Genomic DNA, 20,413 nt, shown 5'->3' on the forward strand with positions numbered 1-20,413 from the left:
GTTTGCAGATATCTTTAGTTTGGCCACTGACGGTGTTTGTGTGTGCGTGCAGTCTCCAGGCAGGTACGTGGTAGTTGCTGACCATGACAAAAACGTACCACAGGAGCTGACGGTTAAGAGCGGAGACTCAGTGCAGCTGGTGAGAGAGGGAGACGATGGACGCTGGTAAGATTCTCACATTCAGGTTTATGTAAATACTATGACAATTCTGTCATCGTTTACTCATCCTCATGTTACATATTGCAAACCACTATGACCCACAAGCTGATCATTCTTTTGTGGTTTTCAATGAATCAACAATTTAAATCAATGAATCTTTTTTTCTGTTTAATCAATTAATAGAAAATAAATGCTCAATCTAAACAATTATGACTGTCCTGTATCAGTGTTTTAGTATCATTTATATACTATAGTTTTCATTAATATTTTTAATTTGCTTTTATTTTTATATTTTCAGTTTTTTTTATTAATTTTGACTTTTTTTTGTTTAAATATTACTATTAAGGTTTAATTTACTTTTATTTCAGTCTTAGTTTTTTTAGTAAATTTCCAGTTAGAAATTTTTGTGCTTTAACTTAAACTTATTTCAGTTAGTTGCCAAAGCAACGTTTCTCATTTTATTTTAAAGTTTTTCATCTAATATTTATAATTTAGTTTATTTCAGCTTCATTTATTTTTATTTTTTTAATTAAGGACAGTACCTGTTACCTATTAAACTGTGATTTTCGATCATTTTGACTATTAGATATTTCTGCTGTAATTATGACAAAACAGCTTATTTATCTTATATATATTTAAAGGGATCATATGATGCGATTTCAATTTTTCCTTTCTCTTTGGAGTGTTACAAGCTCTTGGTGCATAAAGAAGAATAATGTTGTTTTTAGCAACATCATATGACCCCTTTAATTCACATGGTTGATTTAGTAATATACTGAATGAATTGACCATGATTCATCTTGTGATTCCAGATGATATATTCTGCATTCCAGAACTTTAGTTCTTCTGTAACATCAGTAGTTATTGAAGGCAAATGAAAATGATTTGTTTTCAGTCTTGATTTTATGTGTTTTTTAGCATTTTTTTTAGCATTTTAGCAGTTTATTTAGGTAGATTATTGTAGTATATTAATTTTAAGTCATCTTGTGGCCCCCTCGAACTGTTTTTGTGTTGTTGTTGTTTTTTGCCCACAATTATTTTAACATCTAGATCCATTTTGGCATTTTGAGTGTTGTATCCTGTTATGGATGACAAGTAAATTTCACTCGTACATTATTGTCTGGGCTCATTTTTTTGTTTGTTTTTATAAGACGACCGAATAAGAATCACATAATGTTTTCTGTAAGCAGAGGCTGGTGTGATATCAATGTTTTTGTGCTGATTCAGGTTTGTACGTAATCTGCGGACCAATAAGGAGGGCTGGGTCCCTGCTGCAAACCTGCTCACTCTCATCGGAGAATCCAAATCTTCTCAATCCCTCTCCAGCTCAGGTAACACAACTTCCCGCTTTCCTTCCACCACACTACAAATCCCTGTCATGAAATCTTCATTTTATGAATGAGTGTTTTCCCACAGAAGGCAGTGGGTCTGGAAACCTCAGCACATCCTCCAGCTGCAGTGAAACCTACACAAGCTTCTCAGACGTCAAAGCCTGAAGCCGCTGCTCCACCGCCTTGTGGCAGCTCCTACACAGTGCACTTTCTACTGAAGCTCCTCGAGTCTTTGTACTGTATTTAACCTCGTCATCCAAGAAAGGAATTGACCTCTGCAGTAAATATGCGCTATTCAGGATATTTTATATAGAGCGTCACACTTTCTCAACCTTCTCTCCTTCATAAGAGAGAGAAAAAAGGTCATCAGTGTCTGCTGTTCCCCGTGGAAATTCTCCTTTACTTTGAAAGTATCAGTGTGATGCTGTTTGTTTCACGTCTGCATGCATTTCCTCAAAGATTAAAAGAGAAAAGGGCTCTTGGTAGAGTCGGCATTAACATCAGAGCAGTCTGCGGTTTTAAAAGTCTTTAAATATACATAACAAGGACTCTCATTGGATTTTAATGTATGACCACATGAGCTTCCACTGGTTTTATTGATCTTGCGTTGAGAATATCAGTGTCTTTTTGGAATGTCTGACTTTGTTGGCGTCTAAAGCTTCTGTCTGATTTGCTGTAGCAGCAAGACAATGAAATGATGTTTTATACAATAAAGATTCTTGAGGTTATGCCTGCTGAAAAGTCCTGTTATTCACTGTATGTATTAATCTAAAACAGCTGTATAGTTGAAATTATTTCCTGTAAACGATTTGTACAGATAACTTTTCTCATGTTTTTCATTAAAACAGTATATATATATATACATATTGTATATTATGACCACTATTGTTGTGTGTCAATGAAATGTATTTCATTGTATTTTGTTGTATTTGTCACTTTACTGTTCTGCACCATTCATGTACAATTATTGCAACTGAAAAAAAAAACGTACCAATTGTGTTCACATTTTATGTAATTTATTTTGTCACCACAGATTGTTTGATTTGGTTTGTTCAAAATGTCATGTCTGGAAAGTGATAATTGGCATGTTGCAACTATCATTCAGCTTTTGTAAGACTCATTTTAATGTCGAATAAGTATTTCTCACAGCTTGACAATGTTCATCTATATCAACATTCTTCAAATCAGCTGATTCAATCAAGCCATAATTTCTGACAAGTTAGATGACCACAGCCTTACTGTGCTTAAATGTTCATGTCCCCATAACTATATGTTGTCTTTTTAACATGTTCAGTAATACAAAAATCATTGTTCATTTCTATTTAAATTTTATGTGGCACATTGCTGCATGTTAGTTTTGCCTCTCAATCTTTTCCTGTATTAGACACGTATCTGTGTACATGTGTAAATATGTATCTAAGAGGATGTATGAGATGAATGAATTTAAAGTGCTTAGGCTTAAATAAACTTCACTGAAACATTCTATCCTCTTTTGTCTGCTCAGGTTTGTCAAGGAAATGTCTACTTTTTTCCCCCTCCTATTTCTCTTAATTTCTGCTTTAAAGATGACCTGTAAATTAAATGTGGTAAATTCGATCTTGCATGCATCAGCTCTTTTCATTGTGCACCACAAAAAAAACTTTATAATTTTTTTTAAATAATTTTTCTGGTTTATACATTTTTCATTACATGTGTTGATGATAAAAGACAATTAGGGAAACTTTTGTGTTAGAATTTCATTTTGATAAAAAAAAAATATATATATATATATATATATATATATATACTTAATGATTAATCGTGATTAATCGCATCCAAAATAATTAATTGTTTACGTAATATATGTATGTGCTGTTTATTTTTTATTATGTATATATAAATACACACACATGCATGCATATAGCCTATAGAAAAATGTTATGTTCATATATTATATATATAAATAATATAAATATATACATGGAAATATTTTCAAAATATATACTGTATATGTGTATTTATATATGCATAATAAATATACACAGTACACACACACATATATTATGTAAACAAAAACTATTTTGGATGCGACTAATCACGATTATTCGTTTGACAGCACTACACAACCATTTTCCTTAATTTACTATTTTATCAGATTTGTATTAACTATGATAATGAAAGATAAATGGGGAAACTTTTATGGTAGAATTTCATTCAAACTTAAATATTAAGTAAAATATATCCTAATGGTAGTGGTGACACAACAGAGATACAGTATAACAGCCTTATAGCTAACTGTAGTAAAACAATCGAAGAAAAAAAAATAATATCAAACATTGCAATAAGGAAATATGATTTTAAAAATGACAGAACATTATACAAGACGAACTGAAACTTTGAGCATAGGCTATATATTTATATTGTACTCCAAGAAATCCGTACTGTATAGTAAAAAACAAAGTAGTATATAATTTTCCCAATTTAACCTGTACAAATGGCACAGATTTCGTGCAACAGCCACTGATCGTTCGCAGTTTGTCGGTGACTCAGAGTCTCAGCGCTTCCGCGACACACTGCGCACTTTGGCTGTGACAGTGTTGTTCAGTAGTTCAGGCAGGTATGTGACGCGACCGTTTAAAACGTCGTGATTCAAAATCATGAGTCATGCACTTATTTGAGCCTGTATCTCTTCATAATACAGTCTGAACACATCCACATCCGGGTAACACGACGCCTCGCCTCGCCTCAGTGAGCGAGGAAGCGCCAGTCTGCATCTGACCTGAGATCAGCTCGCGCAGCACAGACCAACCCGCCACCGACGGACACGGGACCGATCCCAGATCATCCTTCAACCGCGGAAAGACCCGACAGCGAGTTTGTGCTACAAACCCATCATGTCTTTTTCAGATATACGCGTTTGAGTCAGTCAGTGTTTAATTCGCTTATGCACACATTCCGCTGACGTTCAGCCCAGCGCGCGCACACACACACACACACACAAACACACACACACACACACAGAGTCTGCTGCTCGCTAACACACACAGAGCCACAGCAGCCGCGGAAGACACAATTACATCGCAGCACTGTAAGTATTCAACATTTCACACCTTACAGAAACGTTTGGTGGATTTCAAAGCTCAGATTTCTCAACATTGAGCTGCGTGTCTTTTATTTTGATGTCGCACGAGAGTAAGCTAAACGTACGCCCAGTTTTCCGCATGTCGGGCTTGTTTTTGGTAACAGGGCGGACAGGCTGAGTGTTTGAGCCGCGAGCGTCTGAACTGTTTCATTGTTCCGTTCTGCGTCGTTCTGTTCGCGTGTTACATTGTGAGAGGCTCGCGCGCTGTCACGCTGTAGTTCTGCTGCTGCTGCTGTTTGTGTTGAATTGAGTGAACAGGCCTGAAACAGATCACACCACTGCAAGGCCCGTTCACTCAGTTCTATACAAACAGACGCGCATCATGCACCAGAGGGCCTGTTCACTCTATTCAACATGCATTTCAGCACGATTCTACGCAACACCAAACTCTGTCAGATGGTTCCCTATAGGCTTGATAGGCAGCTTTTAGAACTTCTGTCACACAAATCTGACGACTGACGTTATAAATGGCATACATTTAACCTTATTTTTTGTAATGGAATAATGTGGAGTCTGTAAAGCTCTTTCCATAAATAATTTTAAAAAAATGGTTTTTGTTTGGGAAAACTATTACAACGATGTCAAAATTAAAGACATAATTTGCTGATTACATGTTTATTAAGAGATAATAAATTAATTGTAAATTAATTTTATTACCTTTAATTAAGCTGTTTTAGATTATATATAGTGACACTGGACCACAAAACCAGTCTTCAGTAACACATGTATATTTGTAGCAATAGCCAAAAATACATTGCACAGGTCGATGTTTCTTTTATGCCAAAAATCATTAGGATATTAAGTAAAGATCATGTTCCATGAAGATATTTTGTAAATTTCCTACCATAAATATATCAACTTAATTTTTGATTAGTAATATGCATTGCTAAGGACTTCAGTTAGACCGATTTAAAGGCGATTTTCCTCAATATTTAGATGTTTTAGCACCCTCAGATTGCAGATTTTCAAATAGTTGTATCTCGCCCAAATATTATCCTATCCTAACATACCATACATCAATGGAAAGCTTATTAATTCAGCTTTCAGCTTTATATCAGCTTTTAATTTTTCAGAATTTCAGCTGAATATATAGCTTTCAGATGATGTATAAATCTCAATTTCAAAAAATTGGCTGAATTAATAAGCTTTCCATTGATGTATGGTATGTTAGGATAGGATAATATTATAATATTTAATTATCATTAATTTGTAAATATTGTTAAATATGTCAGACGCAGCACCAGTATGAAGGGAATCTGATCAAAGAGCAGCTGCTGACAGGTGGAGGAACAGGAAATTTCCAACAGGAGCAGTGGACTTTAGGACTCTCTCTCTCTCTCTCTCTCTCTCTCTCTCTCTCTCTCTCTCTCTCACACACACACACACGCACACACACACACACACACACACACACAAACAGCTTAGGTTCTTATATCACAGGATTATCAGTTACAAATTTCACTAGGTTCTCTTGGAAAAACTGAATATTCCTCTGACATTTCATTCTGGTGTCAACCCTGTCAAAATGGATTTGTTTCTGCTATGAACAGATTTCATTAAATCAAACTGAGAATAATAATTTCATTTAATAAATGTTATTTTGAGGCTGGAACAAATGAATGAGTTGTTTCAAGTGGAAGTAACAAATAAAAATCTTGAAAGTACATAATTAAAGCCACTTGCAGCCTGAGGTTGAATTTCAGATCATTACTGTCCTTAATTAATTTTGGTGATATGTAATTAGTGTTGTTATTGTTAAGTAAACCTGAAACTATTACAGATTGTTTTCATTATTTGAAATAAAATGTAAATTCAAATATAAATTTTAGATGGAAAAACTAACAGCCTAAATAAAAATTACAAATGATGGCTTGACAGTTAACGGAAGTAAAATAATTTTAAGGTAAATTACTATACTTACTACAACTAAAACTGAAATAAATTAAAGCTATATAATATAATGGAACAGAATAGAATATAAATATTTAAAGAACAATTGCTAAAACTTCTAAATTTAAAATGAAAGCTGAAAAAAAAATATCCATATATTATTATAATAATAGGCTTATATATGTAATACTAAAATAACACTAGTTTTAATGGTACATTTCTGCTGTTGCTTAGGACAAAATTACTTGTTCTTTGTGACTAGAACACATTTTTAGAAAAATATTCATTGAATAATAGTCAGCAAAAGTTTGACATAGTTTGTATTTGTCTAATTTCAAGCATTTAATTAAACACACTTTATTTCAAAAGGTTTTGAAGATCACGAGAAACTTACATTCAGTCAAGTATGTATTTGTGCTGTGTTTGATCCATAGAATATTTCCCAGTTAAATTTTTCAGGCAATTGCCTACTTTAAACTGTAGGAAGATTTTGTCTTTTGTCTCAGAATTGTCAGAATTGAAGAGGGCAGTCAAAACCATTGACCTGTGTCCTTCTCTTTTCTTGTTTCTTTTTTTTATTTATTTACTCCAGGTTCTAAAGCAAGAAGTCTACAGCTGCAACCATGCCACTATTTGGTAAATCTCACAAGAACCCCACAGAAATTGTGAAGACCCTGAAGGACAACCTCTCAATCCTGGTCAAGCAGGATAAGAAGACAGAGAAGGTATGAGTTTGAGAGCAGTCCCTGTGGGTATTATGAGTGAATTACACCTGCAGATAATACCTGTTTCATTATAGGAATTATATTAGGTAACAGTGCAAACACAGCAAAAAAAATGTGTGCTGAGCACTATTGGTGAGGAGTTATTGCCCATCTTGCAGGCAGGTTCTGTTTGCTAACTTTTTAAAGGATGCAGCAGATTGCTGAAATCTGGCGTACTTTACAGGACTGTACAGCATCACTCCATCACGTTAATAAGCTTAATTTGCCACAAATGAGGCGTGTTTACACAGAAAAAAATGACAAGAGTTTAGCACAGGGCCGTTCCAGTGCATTTAGCGCTTGCTTAAGATGACTTACGGGTGTTTGTACACTGAAACACATTGTGCAAATGTGGCACAAACGTTTAGTGAATTTGCCCGTGTTTACCTTGGTCCACCGGTCAGATTTTTTTCTGCCTTGTCTTTCCACTTTCATCCCAGGATTTTATTCCATTTCATTCTGGTATTAATCCCAGTTGTTACAAAAACCCTCAGATGATTGCATAATGAATTCGACTATTGAGTGATGGTGCTCAAGTTTCCTATGTCTCTCTACGGCTTTACCCTGAGACACGTTATAGCTCTTTTTAAACACAATATCAGCATTGTCCTCTAAATCGGCCTCCTTTCCACTGCTGATTTTTCCAGTGTGTTTTTGCATTTTTCATTTGCTTTTTCAGAGACGTAGGCCAGGCCAAAGGCAAATAAGTGTTTTAAACCAGTGCAGGGAAATGCCTGTGAATGACCGTGGGCAGTTTTGTGAGCAGTGCACACCAGACTAACGGAGACATGCAGTCTGAAATTGAGATTAGCATCTGAGAAAATGTTATTTAATCAGAACTCCTCTTTAGATGACTTTCAGATAAATTACCACTCTGACTTTTTTTTTTCTTGCAAAGAGCTTTCAGTTATAGGTATTTTTCTTGTTGAATGGCAGTTGTTTGTTGATGTCAGTTATTTTAGTGTCATTGATATACTACTTGCTAATATATAGTTTAATATTTTGAATTGGATTGTATTTTAAAATTTTCTGTTTTCACTTTAATTTAATTTTGTTGTAATATTATTGTGTTTTTGTCTCTGTTGTAGTTTGTCTGTGTAGTTTCTATTTATTAATTTTACTTAGGTTTAGTTATTGTAGTACTTCAAGTTAAACTAAATGAAAATGTGAAATGTTGCATTGCCACATAGTGAGATAATTTTTGTGTATTTTTTTTTTTCAGCTTTGTATTTTATATTTAGTTAATGTTTATTTTATTTCAAGTAAATAATTTTTAATGGTTTTAGTTAACTATAACCCTGGTAGAAGTAGGTGTAGTTAAGGTAACTTTTTTTTTTAAGCTAACTTAAATTTTTCTCAATGTCAATAAGTGGCTCAATTTGCTGAATATGAACCACATTTTCAGCACATCCTTAATAGACCCAAATGAGCAAGAGTTCGGGTTCCTGGAAGTGCTCATGTTTGTGCTGTGAGTACAAAGATGTCGGAGAGGTGGGAATATCGCTCCACTGCCCGACCTCTTGCTCATTTTCATCTGCCCGCTAAGGCTCTTTTCAGCAGCCCAGTGTTAAAGTCAAGCGTTTGAAGCGCTGGGAACCTCTGGGGGCCTAGGACTCTTCCAGCTGGAGGGAAATCCAATGCTCCACGATACCTCCACACTTTCAAACCGAGCTGTTTCAGCAGCTGATAAATAGCTAATGATGTTCTTTGTATAATGAGCTTACGTGTGAAATTACCCAGAATCCTTTTAGCTGTTCAGAGCAATGTGCAGCATTAATGCCATATGCTCTGAACACACACGTGTGGAAATGTATTGAGTTATCACCATGTTTTGTAGTGATTAAAGTGATTTTTGTGTGTTTAACAGGCTTCAGAGGAGGCGTCGAAATGTCTGGTGGCGATGAAGGAGATCCTGTACGGCACTAACGATAAGGAGCCACACACAGAAACGGTGGCCCAACTGGCCCAAGAGCTCTACAACAGCGGCCTGCTCATCTCACTGGTGGAAAACCTGCAGGTCATCGATTTTGAGGTGAGGATACTGCTTCTCTTTTATTTTTTTATTTATGATTGTAATAATTGGTATAATAGCATTGTCTATGTGTGTTCACAGGGTAAAAAGGACGTTTGTCAGATCTTCAACAACATCCTGCGCAGGCAGATCGGGACCCGCAGCCCAACGGTGGAATATTTCTGCTCTCATCAGGAAGTTCTTTTCATCTTACTCAAAGGGTGAGAGATGATGGGTATTTTTGAAATGTAGCACGTAAGCATGTTACTTTGAAACTGCTTGCTTGGAAAAGCTTTGAAATGTCCACGGCGCTATTTCCATTCCATCAGTCCATCAGAAACCATCTATTCATTTTAGCAAGTTTAGCTCTAAAATCAAGATCAGAAGACCAAACGTGGAATAGATCCAAAATCATGAAGTTCTGTTTCCCTGAACATGGCTTCACGTTAATGTGAACTTGACATTTCTGCTGTGGTGCTGTGGCAGGTATGAGACTCCTCAGGTGGCATTGAATTGTGGGATTATGCTGCGTGAGTGCATCCGGCATGAACCTCTCGCCAAAATCGTCCTCCACTCTGAACACTTTAAAGATTTCTTCAGCTACGTGGAGATGTCCACATTTGACATCGCCTCTGACGCGTTTGCCACCTTCAAGGTAAGTGCTATATTTATTTTTTATTTAACACATTATTAATTGTTACATAAATTATTTGTTAAATGGTACTCATTGCACTTTTTTTTTTTTTTTTTTTTTTTACAGGATCTGCTCACAAGACACAAGGTTCTGGTGGCAGAATTTTTAGAACAGAACTATGACGCGGTAATATATTAATTTTTTTGGTTAATTTTTATCATAGAATCTAGGAAAACTAACATTTTACATGGCTGTCCTTGATCTTCCAGGTTTTTGATAACTATGAGAAACTGCTTCACTCTGAGAACTACGTGACCAAGAGACAGTCGTTGAAGGTGTGTGTTGTGACATTGATTTTTGTCTTCTCTAGCCTGCCCTGTCATTAACATCACGTGTTTGTGTGTTATGTGACAGCTGCTGGGTGAACTGCTCCTGGACAGACACAACTTCACAGTCATGACACGGTACATCAGTAAACCAGAGAACCTGAAGCTCATGATGAACGTCCTGAGAGACAAGAGCCCCAACATTCAGTTTGAGGCTTTCCATGTCTTCAAGGTACACCTTATTCTTTCAAAAAATGGTGGCACCAATTTTTTTTCTACAACGCCGGTTGCACCGTGCTCTTCCGTCACTTAATCTTTTTATGTTGGTGCATCAATGTTAAATTACTTAGTATAGGAGATCATGATCCACACTTATTATAGTTTATAATCATTTATACAACAGTTCGTTCTGGTTCTCAAATCTGATTGGTTGAGAACCGTGAGATATTGTACTGGTATCGCTCTCGTACTCGAGTGATATTGCTCATTCAGTGAATACTTTTTGTAGGCTTGTAGAAAATGTGGAAAAATTATTACAAGAACCTCGTAATAAATTGTATAAGCTAAAACATTTAACAAGAGTGCAAAGAGAAGCTTTATCGGCATTAATTAACGATTAACTTTGACTATTCAACAAAAAAGGTTCTGAAAGGAATTAGATTTATTTGTGCCATTTATTACTACAAAAATTTTTTAATCCAATTTTTCAAAAACGCTTTAGAAAACTGATTCGGGCCGACTAGCAAAACAAACTTATAGCCAATCAGCAGTAAGGGGCGTGTCTACTCATGATGTGGAGGAGAGAGCGTTCAGTGCACGGACGCCGAGGTTGCTTTGTTTCTTCTCGATAGGTGAGTAACACTGTGTCTGCGCCGCAACAGCTAAAGTCTGTCTAGTACACTGGAGGCGACAAAACGACCGTTGAAAATCATTTGAAATTTGTGTCAATACATCATGAATAGAACGCAGCAGCAGTTTTCTGTCAGGGATTTGTCGTGTCGTATGTATATAGGCTATATCTATGGTGTAGACAGCATCACTGATTATAATGAGTTCTATAGTATTTTGTCGCGTCCGGTGTAGACACGGTGTAACATTGGTTTTGCTTTGTGTCACAGAACTAATCATTGCCTGGGTTGCGTACGTATGTGTGGGGCGGAGCTATCAAAATAGGGGTGTGTTTGTTTTGGTGATTTCAAATGTCAACATTGGCTACCAGAAATTGCTTACCCCACCTTTAAATTTACAATGGAAGAAAGTCATGATTCGATACATTTTTTGGACGTGAAAGTTACAAAGATCAATGAGTCATTTACAAACAACAGTATTTCGAAAACCAACAGATAAAAACAATATTATAATATCTATTGACAGTTATCATCCAGCTCCTTTAAAACGTAGTTTACCGATTAGCCAATTGCATAGATTAAAATGTAATTGTAGTACTACACATGAATTTGATGAACAGGTAAAATTGCTATTTCAACTATTTTGTTCTAAAGGCTATCCACAAAGTTGGTCAAATAATCATCCAATAATCTAGTATACGACGACAAGACATCCTCTTCAGTAGCGAGACATTTCAAATGAATTTGGACACGACATCAAGCAATTGGAATGTATAGGAAGAGAGGAAGTTTTTGGGTCACGTAGAGGAGGTAATATAAATAAAGAACTATTGAAACGAGAAGCATTTTTAGATTCATAAACATAAATCACTGACCCCAAATGGCATGAACGAGGAATTAGATCTTTCTGTCTTCCTTTAATGAACTATAATTGGTCGAATTCATCAATAATATTTTGTACAGTAAATCTTGAGTATCTACAGTGTGAAAAACAATGATTGTTTATGACGATGTATTTCTGATATTTTGATTCATTGAATTTTCCATTGTTATACATTTTAAAGTCAATTGGTGGAGTAGATACTAATGGCTTAAATTACAAGATTGTATAATAGTGATAAATATAAGATCCTAGATCATTTTTGTTTTAATCATGGATATATTGTGTGGTGTACTAGTGGAGGTGATGATCTGTGTTGTGTGTATATACATGAAATTGTCTAGTATTTAAATGGAAATGATTTAATGGTTTTAGTAATTGAACATTGGCTAATGAATGATGACGTCAATATAATTAGTCATTTGAAAAGTGGGTGGAGGGATTGAATTGCTTTGCACACTGAGGAAGACTTTGAGCCGAAACGTTTGTGTTTTTTCCCATCAACGATGAATGTAAAATGTAAAATGAGTGCGGATCATGATCTCCTATACCAATTTTTTTTCCCCACTTCTTCACCTTGCATGAAAAATGTCACACTGTCAACTCCAAAAGCGGGGAAAACACCATAAAATGATCAAAATTGTGGTTTATATGAGACATGCATTATGTTCCAAAACTTCTAAAGGCAATATGATAGATTTGTGTGAGGAACAAATTGAAATAAGCAAAAAATCAACATTTTTATGAATTTAACAAATTTATTGAAACGTATCTTTAATCTTTTTTTTTTTCTTAAACTTAATCTTAAATTTTTTTTCTGTGCATTTCTTCAGGTGTTTGTGGCCAACCCAAATAAAACACAGCCCATCGTAGACATTCTATTGAAGAACCAAACGAAACTCATCGACTTCCTTAGCAACTTTCAGAAGGATCGCACAGACGACGAGCAGTTTAACGACGAAAAGACGTACCTCGTCAAACAAATACGAGACCTAAAGAAGCCAGCCTCCTAAACTCTAGCTGTTGCAGTATTAAGGGAAAAAAAAAACAAAAACACAAAAAATATATTAACAATAATAATTCTATTTAAAATCTTGAAAAATGTGTCTTTTCTTAGTTCCGAGGCTTAAAAAAGAAAGTTCCGGATCATTGATGTTCTCTGTTCTTATTTGCTTTTCTTTTTCCTTCTTTCATGTTTTATTGCAATCTCTTGTGCCATGATAGGAAGTTTTAAAAGTAGGAATCAGCCAGTTTGAGTTATGGGAAGAACCATCTAAGAACATCAAGACACCGTGCAGATGAGGAAGTACAGGTAAACTTTCATTTTCCGTTTCCGGGTGTTTTTTGCGAGCATGGACACTCTACGTTCTCCATGGCACCAACAGCGTCACAACACGGCAGTTTCGCTATGCTAGAAGAGATTGTGTTATTTGGATATTGCTGGAAAAGTGGTGAAATTCCCAAAAGATTAATTATGAGCTGTTGATTTTCTCTTGATGACTTGTAACTGCACTAATCTTCGTTCTTGCATTCCTTTTCATGGCTTTTCTCTGGCATCAGCCATCCGCTTTTATTTCATTCGCCCGAACACTACAAACCTGATGATTTCCTCCCTGTTCTCTTTATTCTGTTCGTGTTTTATAAGAATTATTTAGAAGGATGAATTCATTTATCAGTATTTTAATTATTGTTTATCTGAGCTGAAACAGAAAGAGCATCTGTGGGTCTTCATGTACATTCTGAGTTGCTGCCAGGCCGTTTCTCTGACCAGAAAGCATTGCTATTTTGTTTTTATATATTTTTATTTGATGTTTACCTACGTTTAAAAAAAAGACAAGCGCTGATTTTACTCTTAAGGTGGTTGCCGTTTTAGAAGAATCTTGAAAAATCAACTTTGGCACTAAGTGAACCGGTGTATATTCCAACTCGTAGATTTCCTGTAGATCAGTGAGGTATAGCTATAGTGCTGTGGTATTACTATTGTATGCTCTATACTATAGTAACCCTAGTGCTATAGTATTTCTTAACTTTAGTACATCATACTAAAGTACTTTTTATACTGTAGTGCAGGTGTAGTATAATATTCATTACTATACTATAGTATACCTTTTACTGTAGTATGTATTTCGTGCTATAACCCATGATTCATCTGTCTTTGATTTTGACAGAAGTAGATTGTTGCATAGCTGAAAAACAAGATGAAATTAGGACACAGATGTACAAACAGGTGCCTTTTGTTCTTGAGTTGTTAATTTACTATTTTGCTCATTTTTTTATTTGAGAAGAAATTTTGGAAGGGGGAGCTTAATTTCTTTTTATTGTTTTGAATATGCTCTCATTAAGCATATTTAGCTTGATTAAGCAATGAACCTCTTTAACTCACTATATTTGAGTTATGCTGTTGAAGAAAATTCATTAAATTTCATTCTTTTTTCCTCTATAGTTCATTGATTGATTGTTTTATTACGAGTGTCTTTAGGTTTATGGGATGAAATATGCTTTGGCGGTTAAGACCCATCACTCACAGTGTGAAACAAATTCATTTGTACTCTAAAGCAACTATTTTCAAATTATTCGCATGAAGCCAAATTTATTCAATATATTTGTCTGCAGTTACATTGAAGATGCCAAAACGTGTTCAAAATTTGAATTTCAATTTTTCCTACTACACATACAGGTGCAGTTTCCATCTGAAATGCTAATAGTACCATTCAATAAAGACCAACTGAAGCATTAGCAACATCGTTGACTCCCTTTTTTTTCCCCCAAAGAAAAAAGGACATTGGGTACTGTATATATTTTACACTGTAAATTAAGAACAAATTTAAATAGTAATATATTGTGTGAACATGATGGGCAGTTCTGCTTATCCCTTCAATTTGAAACATTTAAAAACTTATTGTGTGCAATAAACTTGTGCAGTTTTAAAACCCAAGTTTTCAACCCAAATCCCGTTTCTAAAATGCATGCAATTAAACTTTTAACAGGCTGTCCTGGTAAACTAATGAAACATCTTCCCTCTTTTAAGCTGTATTGTAATGGTAAGATGCTGCATGAGTATGGCAGGTTAAATAGCATTTGAACATCATCTGTTGCTGCCATCATGGCAGGAGAGCAGCTTTCGAAACGTCTTCTATGATTTCAGTCTCTTATTGCACTGAAAATGAGTTTCCTCCTCTTTTCGTTTCATGTAGCCATCTGCAAAAATAATAATAATAATAAATATAGCGGGTGTCACATGCTATATACCATCTAATTATTCATGCAGCTTTTAAGAAACTCAAGACTGAATGTTTGAACATATAGTATATAATGGAGTACTCTGAATATTTGAATATACTTTTAAAATTTCCTTTGTCATACCACAAGACCATTTAAATCCAATTATTATATTCAGTGAGCTACTGAAGGGAAAATGGAGAAAACATGGTGAGCAGACACAGGACCTTGCATTTTATACTTTCACTTATACATTTTAACCTGAAATGTTTATTTTGGTTTACAAAAATATAATAAATACCCACAAATCTGAACTACAACACTAATTAGACACTTCACTAAAGAAAAAAAGATTTTTGGTACTAATAAATAATGGGTTTAGAAAAATAGCTGCTTTTCCCCCATCCAGTTACTGAGAATCTTTGATAATGGTGGGTGTTTTTTATTTTTATTTTTTGAATTGAGACAAAAACACTTACTTGCTGTGGGCGGTGCAGCTTGTTCTGACATATGTCTAGCCGATGATTTCTGCTGCCACTGGAAAATAAGAAATATATATTTATATGTATTATAGTTTTCTTTTTTTATTATAAATGTAAAACAAAAATAAAATAAGAAAAAATGAAAGTACATCAATACAACAGTGGTGTGGTATTTTTCCAAGTTCATAATTTATCATAATGATTCACTCTGCACTTACAATGAACTTCTGGACGCCGTTGAGTTTGTCGAACCTGAGGTAGGAGATGTCATGTTTGACTTTGTTGCTGTCCAGGTCTGTGGTGTAGATCTGCTTTATTCCAGCGCAGCCGATCAGAGGAACACACTCGTCACATGGGCATTTGGTCACAAACATCATTGTGTTGTCCTCTTCTTTTATCTCTGTGCTCCTGCAGATTGGAGGGAAACATGAATTAATTATTTTCTTTGAACAGTCGAATGGCCTGATATTCAGAGTTCTTCCAATTACAGTCAGTGCATATAAAACATAGCACATCTCCAGCGTGAGCTGATGAACAGTTGTTGTTGCCAACTGTTCTTCTGACAGCTCTGCTGCTTCCCATGAGTCTCACCTGAATGTGAGCGCGTTCTGCTCCGCATGGAGGATGTATCTGTACTTCCTGTTCTGTCTCTCCTCTTGCTTGTGATCCATCTGGGGATACTCTGCGTACTGTGAGCCCACTGGATATGCGTTGTACCCACAGCCCACTAGGTAAAGCCGACCTGTGCCATCACATTGCGACTAGAGGTAGTTTAAAACACAGAAGATAATATAAGAAGAGAAAATAGAGGTTTTCTTTAAATACATTTATAAATTCAAAGTCATGTTTTATGTTTTTGGCTCACCTGTTTTCCCTCAGCCCAAATAACTGCACCAACTCCCAATTTAGGATCCTCTACATAAAGAGACAGCACACACACAAAAAAAGAAAACATTTGAACTGCACCTCAATTTAACTTTGCACCCTTCCATCATCCTCCAGGAAATTATATCATTTTGGCAGGAAAACAACATCCGCATTAGCAATGGACTAGTTGGGCTGTCTCACTTTGTGACTTTACATACTGTTAGATAAAGTACTCATAATGGTATTATTAAGACTTCAAAATATGGTTAACTCTTTCCCTACCATTGACAGAATTTGCGTCATTTACGAGATGCTTCCCCACCACTGAAGGCTTTTCCGGCTTTCAGAGTTTTCACTGTTATACGGTAGGAGGCGCTATTAAGCATCTCCTGAAAGATCACTGAACATCTGGCCCAGAAATTTTGTGAAACTGGTCGAAGATGGCAACCAATTAAAAAAAAAAAACGCTGACAGTGAAAGAGTTAAAAATACTACAATTATCTGTCACCCTCTGGTAAGCTAACCATCAATTCCTCGCTGAGCATTGACTAACTTTAGCACTTCATTTCCAACCTGTTGGTAATTGTGTTGCCATTTTGTAAATTCTCGTCATATTTAAATTTTTTTCAAAGTTTACATTTACATCACAAATTCAACGTACAAATGGCTTGAAGTTGGCATGAAATGAAAATTCACGTTATCTGTTTTCTAAACGCATCTTATCAATCTTTCTGTCAACGGTTTATCAATGCTTTGTTTTTTTTATGAGCCCTTAGTGCCAACGTTGATTTTTAATTTAAAAGTCTCAACTTTCCATTGAAACAACATTGTATGTATGTTGGGCTTCTCCAATCATTTAGTCTGCTTAAATCCCATCCCATTTTACAATGGACTTTCAGATCTGCCTCCATCCAATTAACTACTGATTTCTGCCAACCATTTTAAGCGACACTAGATTCATGCTGTTTTCACTTTCTGCCATTGCTTTTGGTTTCTTGATTTGTGTATTTTTGATAACAGCTGAACATTTTGATGTCAATTAGTCAAGCAAGTGAATAATAAGTAAATCTAATTGAACAGAATTCACCTGTTCTACACGCCAGTAATCGGGCCTGTATGATACAGTGTCGCACCTCATCCTGAGGTAAAGCTGGAGAACCCGTCCCTAAAGGCTCTCTCATGAAGAACCCATAATCTTCTTCTAGAACCGGAACGCTTGCGGCAGCGGATGCCAGAATCCTAACAAGATTCCTCATATGCTGCCTTAAGTTGCTAAAATTTGGTTCCGCACAGAAGCTCTCCAGTCCCATCTTGTTCAGCACATACTTATGCTGTTCCTCATCATTTATAAAGAACTTCTCCAAGAATTCATCCAAGTTGTTCCACCATTCCCTTCTAAAGATATCCTTAACATTGAGAGTTGGATTGTCCGCAGCAATCTTCCCAAGGAAGTCACAGTTTTGAGAAGTTTCGTCCACGAACTGCTGCATTGTGCAGTCCAGAGGCTGCAGGAGCACACAGATGTGGGGTCTGCTGTTGGACTTCAGTCTCTCTCCAGCTGTGGCATCTAAGATGGCTTCCTGGCGACTGGAGTCTGAATGATTGTGTCTACTTGACAACAAACTGATCTCAGCATCACCGGGCCAGTATGATATCCTACTCACACCAGCTGAACAAAGAGAGATATGAGAGAGGGTAACAACAAGGGGCAAGATAGGCAGTCAAATATAAAATGTTACAAACATATGAAATATATTGTTATTTTACATTTAATATTATATTCACAACTTTATTTATTTGAAGTATAGTTCTAGACAGGTATGATCCTGACATAGTGCAGGTGTGATCTTACCATTGATGAGCATCTTGAGGCAGGTGGAGCAGGGTTTTCTGGAGAAGTAGAGATCGCATCCCTTCAGTCTGGGTCCGTGTTTGACCACAGCCACCTGTCCTGCATGTAACTGCACACTGGAGCAATGCAGACCCAGAACCCTGCACTCATGGACCACCACAAGCCCACTGTCTCCAGCCTGGATCCAAATATAATACCTCTCATTATTTATATATCCATACAGCTAATGAGTCATAGGATGTAGCAGCCCTTCCAGTTCATACTTCAGAGCACACGAGTCATTATACACACAACAGGGACTCTGTCATGTGGGAAACCGTTTTCCAATAATAATTCTGCTGTAGACTGAGAATGTGTGTTTTTTTTTCTCACAGGAATAAATACAAATCAGGACATTTTACATGGGTAGATACCATTTGTAACACATTTTTCTTAATAATATATCTTCATCTGCATTTTAAATGGCTTTTAATGTAAGCTCTGTCCTTAAAACACACACAATTGCTTTAGAGGAAATTAAAATATGCCTACTGCGTCATTCTCTCGTTGCTGTGGTTCTTTCTTTGGGAAAAGTTCCATCCATAGGCTCAACAATGTGAAGAGGTTGGCTTTGGACAGCCGAGGTCCATGACCTGAAACAAACAAATAGGATTTTTGTGAACAGACTAGTGACAAAAAAACTAAACAAAAAGCTACTAATTTGTAATGTTATGAGATAATCAAACAATGGAGATATACCAATAATCGATTAGACCATGGTGTTCAATGTGTTACATTGAGCTAATTCGTTTTTCATTTGTTTTAATTTTTTGTTTTGTTTCAATCATTTTTACATAAGTACATAATAATAATAACACATTCATTATGATTATTTGATTGCTGTATTATAATGATTACTGTTTTTATATTATATTTTTTTCAGCTAGTAGTAGTTATGATATTATATTTATGCAAAAGTGACGGATTAAGAATAAGATTTGATGGATAAGTATCAATGTATTTTTTATTGACGTAGTTTTCAATCACTGCATCAAAAAGCAAATGATAAAATATAAAGAAAAGAAAAAGAAAAAATTGGTCTCTATAAGGAAATGGTTAGCATAAAATCTTATCAGAATTCTAATTAGAATAGATTGAATGCAATCAGATTGCTCTTAAAATTAAGTTGCTGACATGATGAAATGCATAATAACCTCCTATTAAATAATTTAACAACAAAAATCATCATAAAAGCAGAAGAGAAACCGCTTTGAAGAAGAAGCGGCTTTCACACACTGTGAAGTTGAGCTGTCCTTGGGTCTGGTTACCATAAGCAGACACTGACAGGCTAATCTAACCGTGTACTTTGGCATCCGTCTGAACTCCGCTATCCCTCGCATTGCGCACTTCCCCGCCGTTTGGAATAGATCTGTTTCCCTCGAAATCCCGGTGAGACCGCCGACTGTCTGGTGCTGCCATTCAACCGCGATCAGCATTGACCTGACCTGTCATTGACTGAACAGCCCCAAACAACAACAGCCCCACCGCCTCCGCGCTGTGCACTTCCGCAGACGTCACCTGGGGGCGGGGCATCTGTTCTTAAAGGCACGCCTGTTTCGAGTCCCCAGAAATCTGATTTAATTACAGCACAGACGAAAAGCATGCGGAGACCCAAACAAACACCACCACACCCGGAACCGCCCGATGGACATTTTACATTCATTAGCATTAATAGACAACTGACCTTTTCTAGCAGCTTACAAGATACTGGATCATGGATGCAGGGATTTTCTCTCATGCAGTCACAGGAGCATCAGTGATGTTGGAAGACTGGGGTCTGACTCACAACAGTCTTCAGATCTGGGCAGACCAGTCAAATTCTTCCACAATAGACTCACTAATCTACTTCACTGATGACATAGCAGTGGCGCACTGAGCCACTGTACACTCCATTCTATTTAAAATATTTGTCTAATAAGATTGCATGAATTTTTAATAATTTAATTGTTTACACTAATGGGTGTAGCTGAAATAGCTTAGGTGGGTGTGT

General features: G+C 36.0%; 3 protein-coding genes across 13 annotated transcripts in view; 2 read left to right on the top strand and 1 right to left on the bottom strand.

The window, feature by feature from the left end:
- LOC107676858 (guanine nucleotide exchange factor DBS-like) overlaps nt 1-3,023 on the top strand; it is a 77,452-nt gene extending 74,429 nt beyond the window's left edge. For 8 of the 9 annotated variants that reach the window (XM_016471560.1, XM_016471557.1, XM_016471555.1 and 5 more), the window contains 3 exons: nt 53-165; nt 1,387-1,490; nt 1,576-3,023. In XM_016471560.1, coding sequence (XP_016327046.1) covers nt 53-165; nt 1,387-1,490; nt 1,576-1,655 — 297 coding nt within the window. In that variant the 3' untranslated portion in view covers nt 1,656-3,023. The remainder of the gene's footprint in view (nt 1-52; nt 166-1,386; nt 1,491-1,575) is intronic. The other variant, XM_016471556.1, reaches the window with a different exon arrangement.
- Nucleotides 3,024-4,018: 995 nt separating this feature from the next.
- cab39l (calcium binding protein 39-like) lies at nt 4,019-14,700 on the top strand. 2 transcript variants are annotated; one of them, XM_016471566.1, is made up of 10 exons: nt 4,019-4,086; nt 4,171-4,557; nt 7,094-7,226; nt 9,133-9,297; nt 9,379-9,497; nt 9,763-9,931; nt 10,037-10,096; nt 10,180-10,245; nt 10,325-10,468; nt 12,798-14,700. In XM_016471566.1, the coding sequence occupies exons 3-10, from the start codon at nt 7,125-7,127 to the stop codon at nt 12,975-12,977; spliced, it is 1,005 nt and encodes a 334-aa protein (XP_016327052.1). In that variant the 5' UTR covers nt 4,019-4,086; nt 4,171-4,557; nt 7,094-7,124; the 3' UTR covers nt 12,978-14,700. The 2 variants fall into 2 exon arrangements, with proteins under 2 accessions (XP_016327052.1, XP_016327053.1); XM_016471567.1 differs by lacking the exons at nt 4,019-4,086; nt 4,171-4,557 and adding an exon at nt 6,845-6,905.
- On the bottom strand, nt 12,970-19,912 carry LOC107676859 (cytidine and dCMP deaminase domain-containing protein 1-like). Of its 2 annotated transcripts, none has more exons than XM_016471564.1 (9): nt 19,722-19,912; nt 18,916-19,016; nt 18,385-18,562; nt 17,620-18,201; nt 16,531-16,580; nt 16,257-16,426; nt 15,884-16,073; nt 15,663-15,720; nt 12,970-15,162 (listed from the first exon to the last, which is right to left on the bottom strand). In XM_016471564.1, exons 1-9 carry the CDS (start codon nt 19,840-19,842, stop codon nt 15,098-15,100), a joined length of 1,515 nt encoding a protein of 504 aa, XP_016327050.1. In that variant the 5' UTR covers nt 19,843-19,912; the 3' UTR covers nt 12,970-15,097. The 2 variants fall into 2 exon arrangements, with proteins under 2 accessions (XP_016327050.1, XP_016327051.1); XM_016471565.1 differs by having other exon boundaries at nt 19,692-19,752.
- Between the last annotated feature and the right edge of the window lie 501 nt (nt 19,913-20,413).

Source organism: Sinocyclocheilus anshuiensis, unplaced genomic scaffold (genome assembly GCF_001515605.1).
Source record: "Sinocyclocheilus anshuiensis isolate Anshui unplaced genomic scaffold, SAMN03320099.WGS_v1.1 scaffold2166, whole genome shotgun sequence".
Taxonomy (NCBI): domain Eukaryota; kingdom Metazoa; phylum Chordata; class Actinopteri; order Cypriniformes; family Cyprinidae; genus Sinocyclocheilus; species Sinocyclocheilus anshuiensis.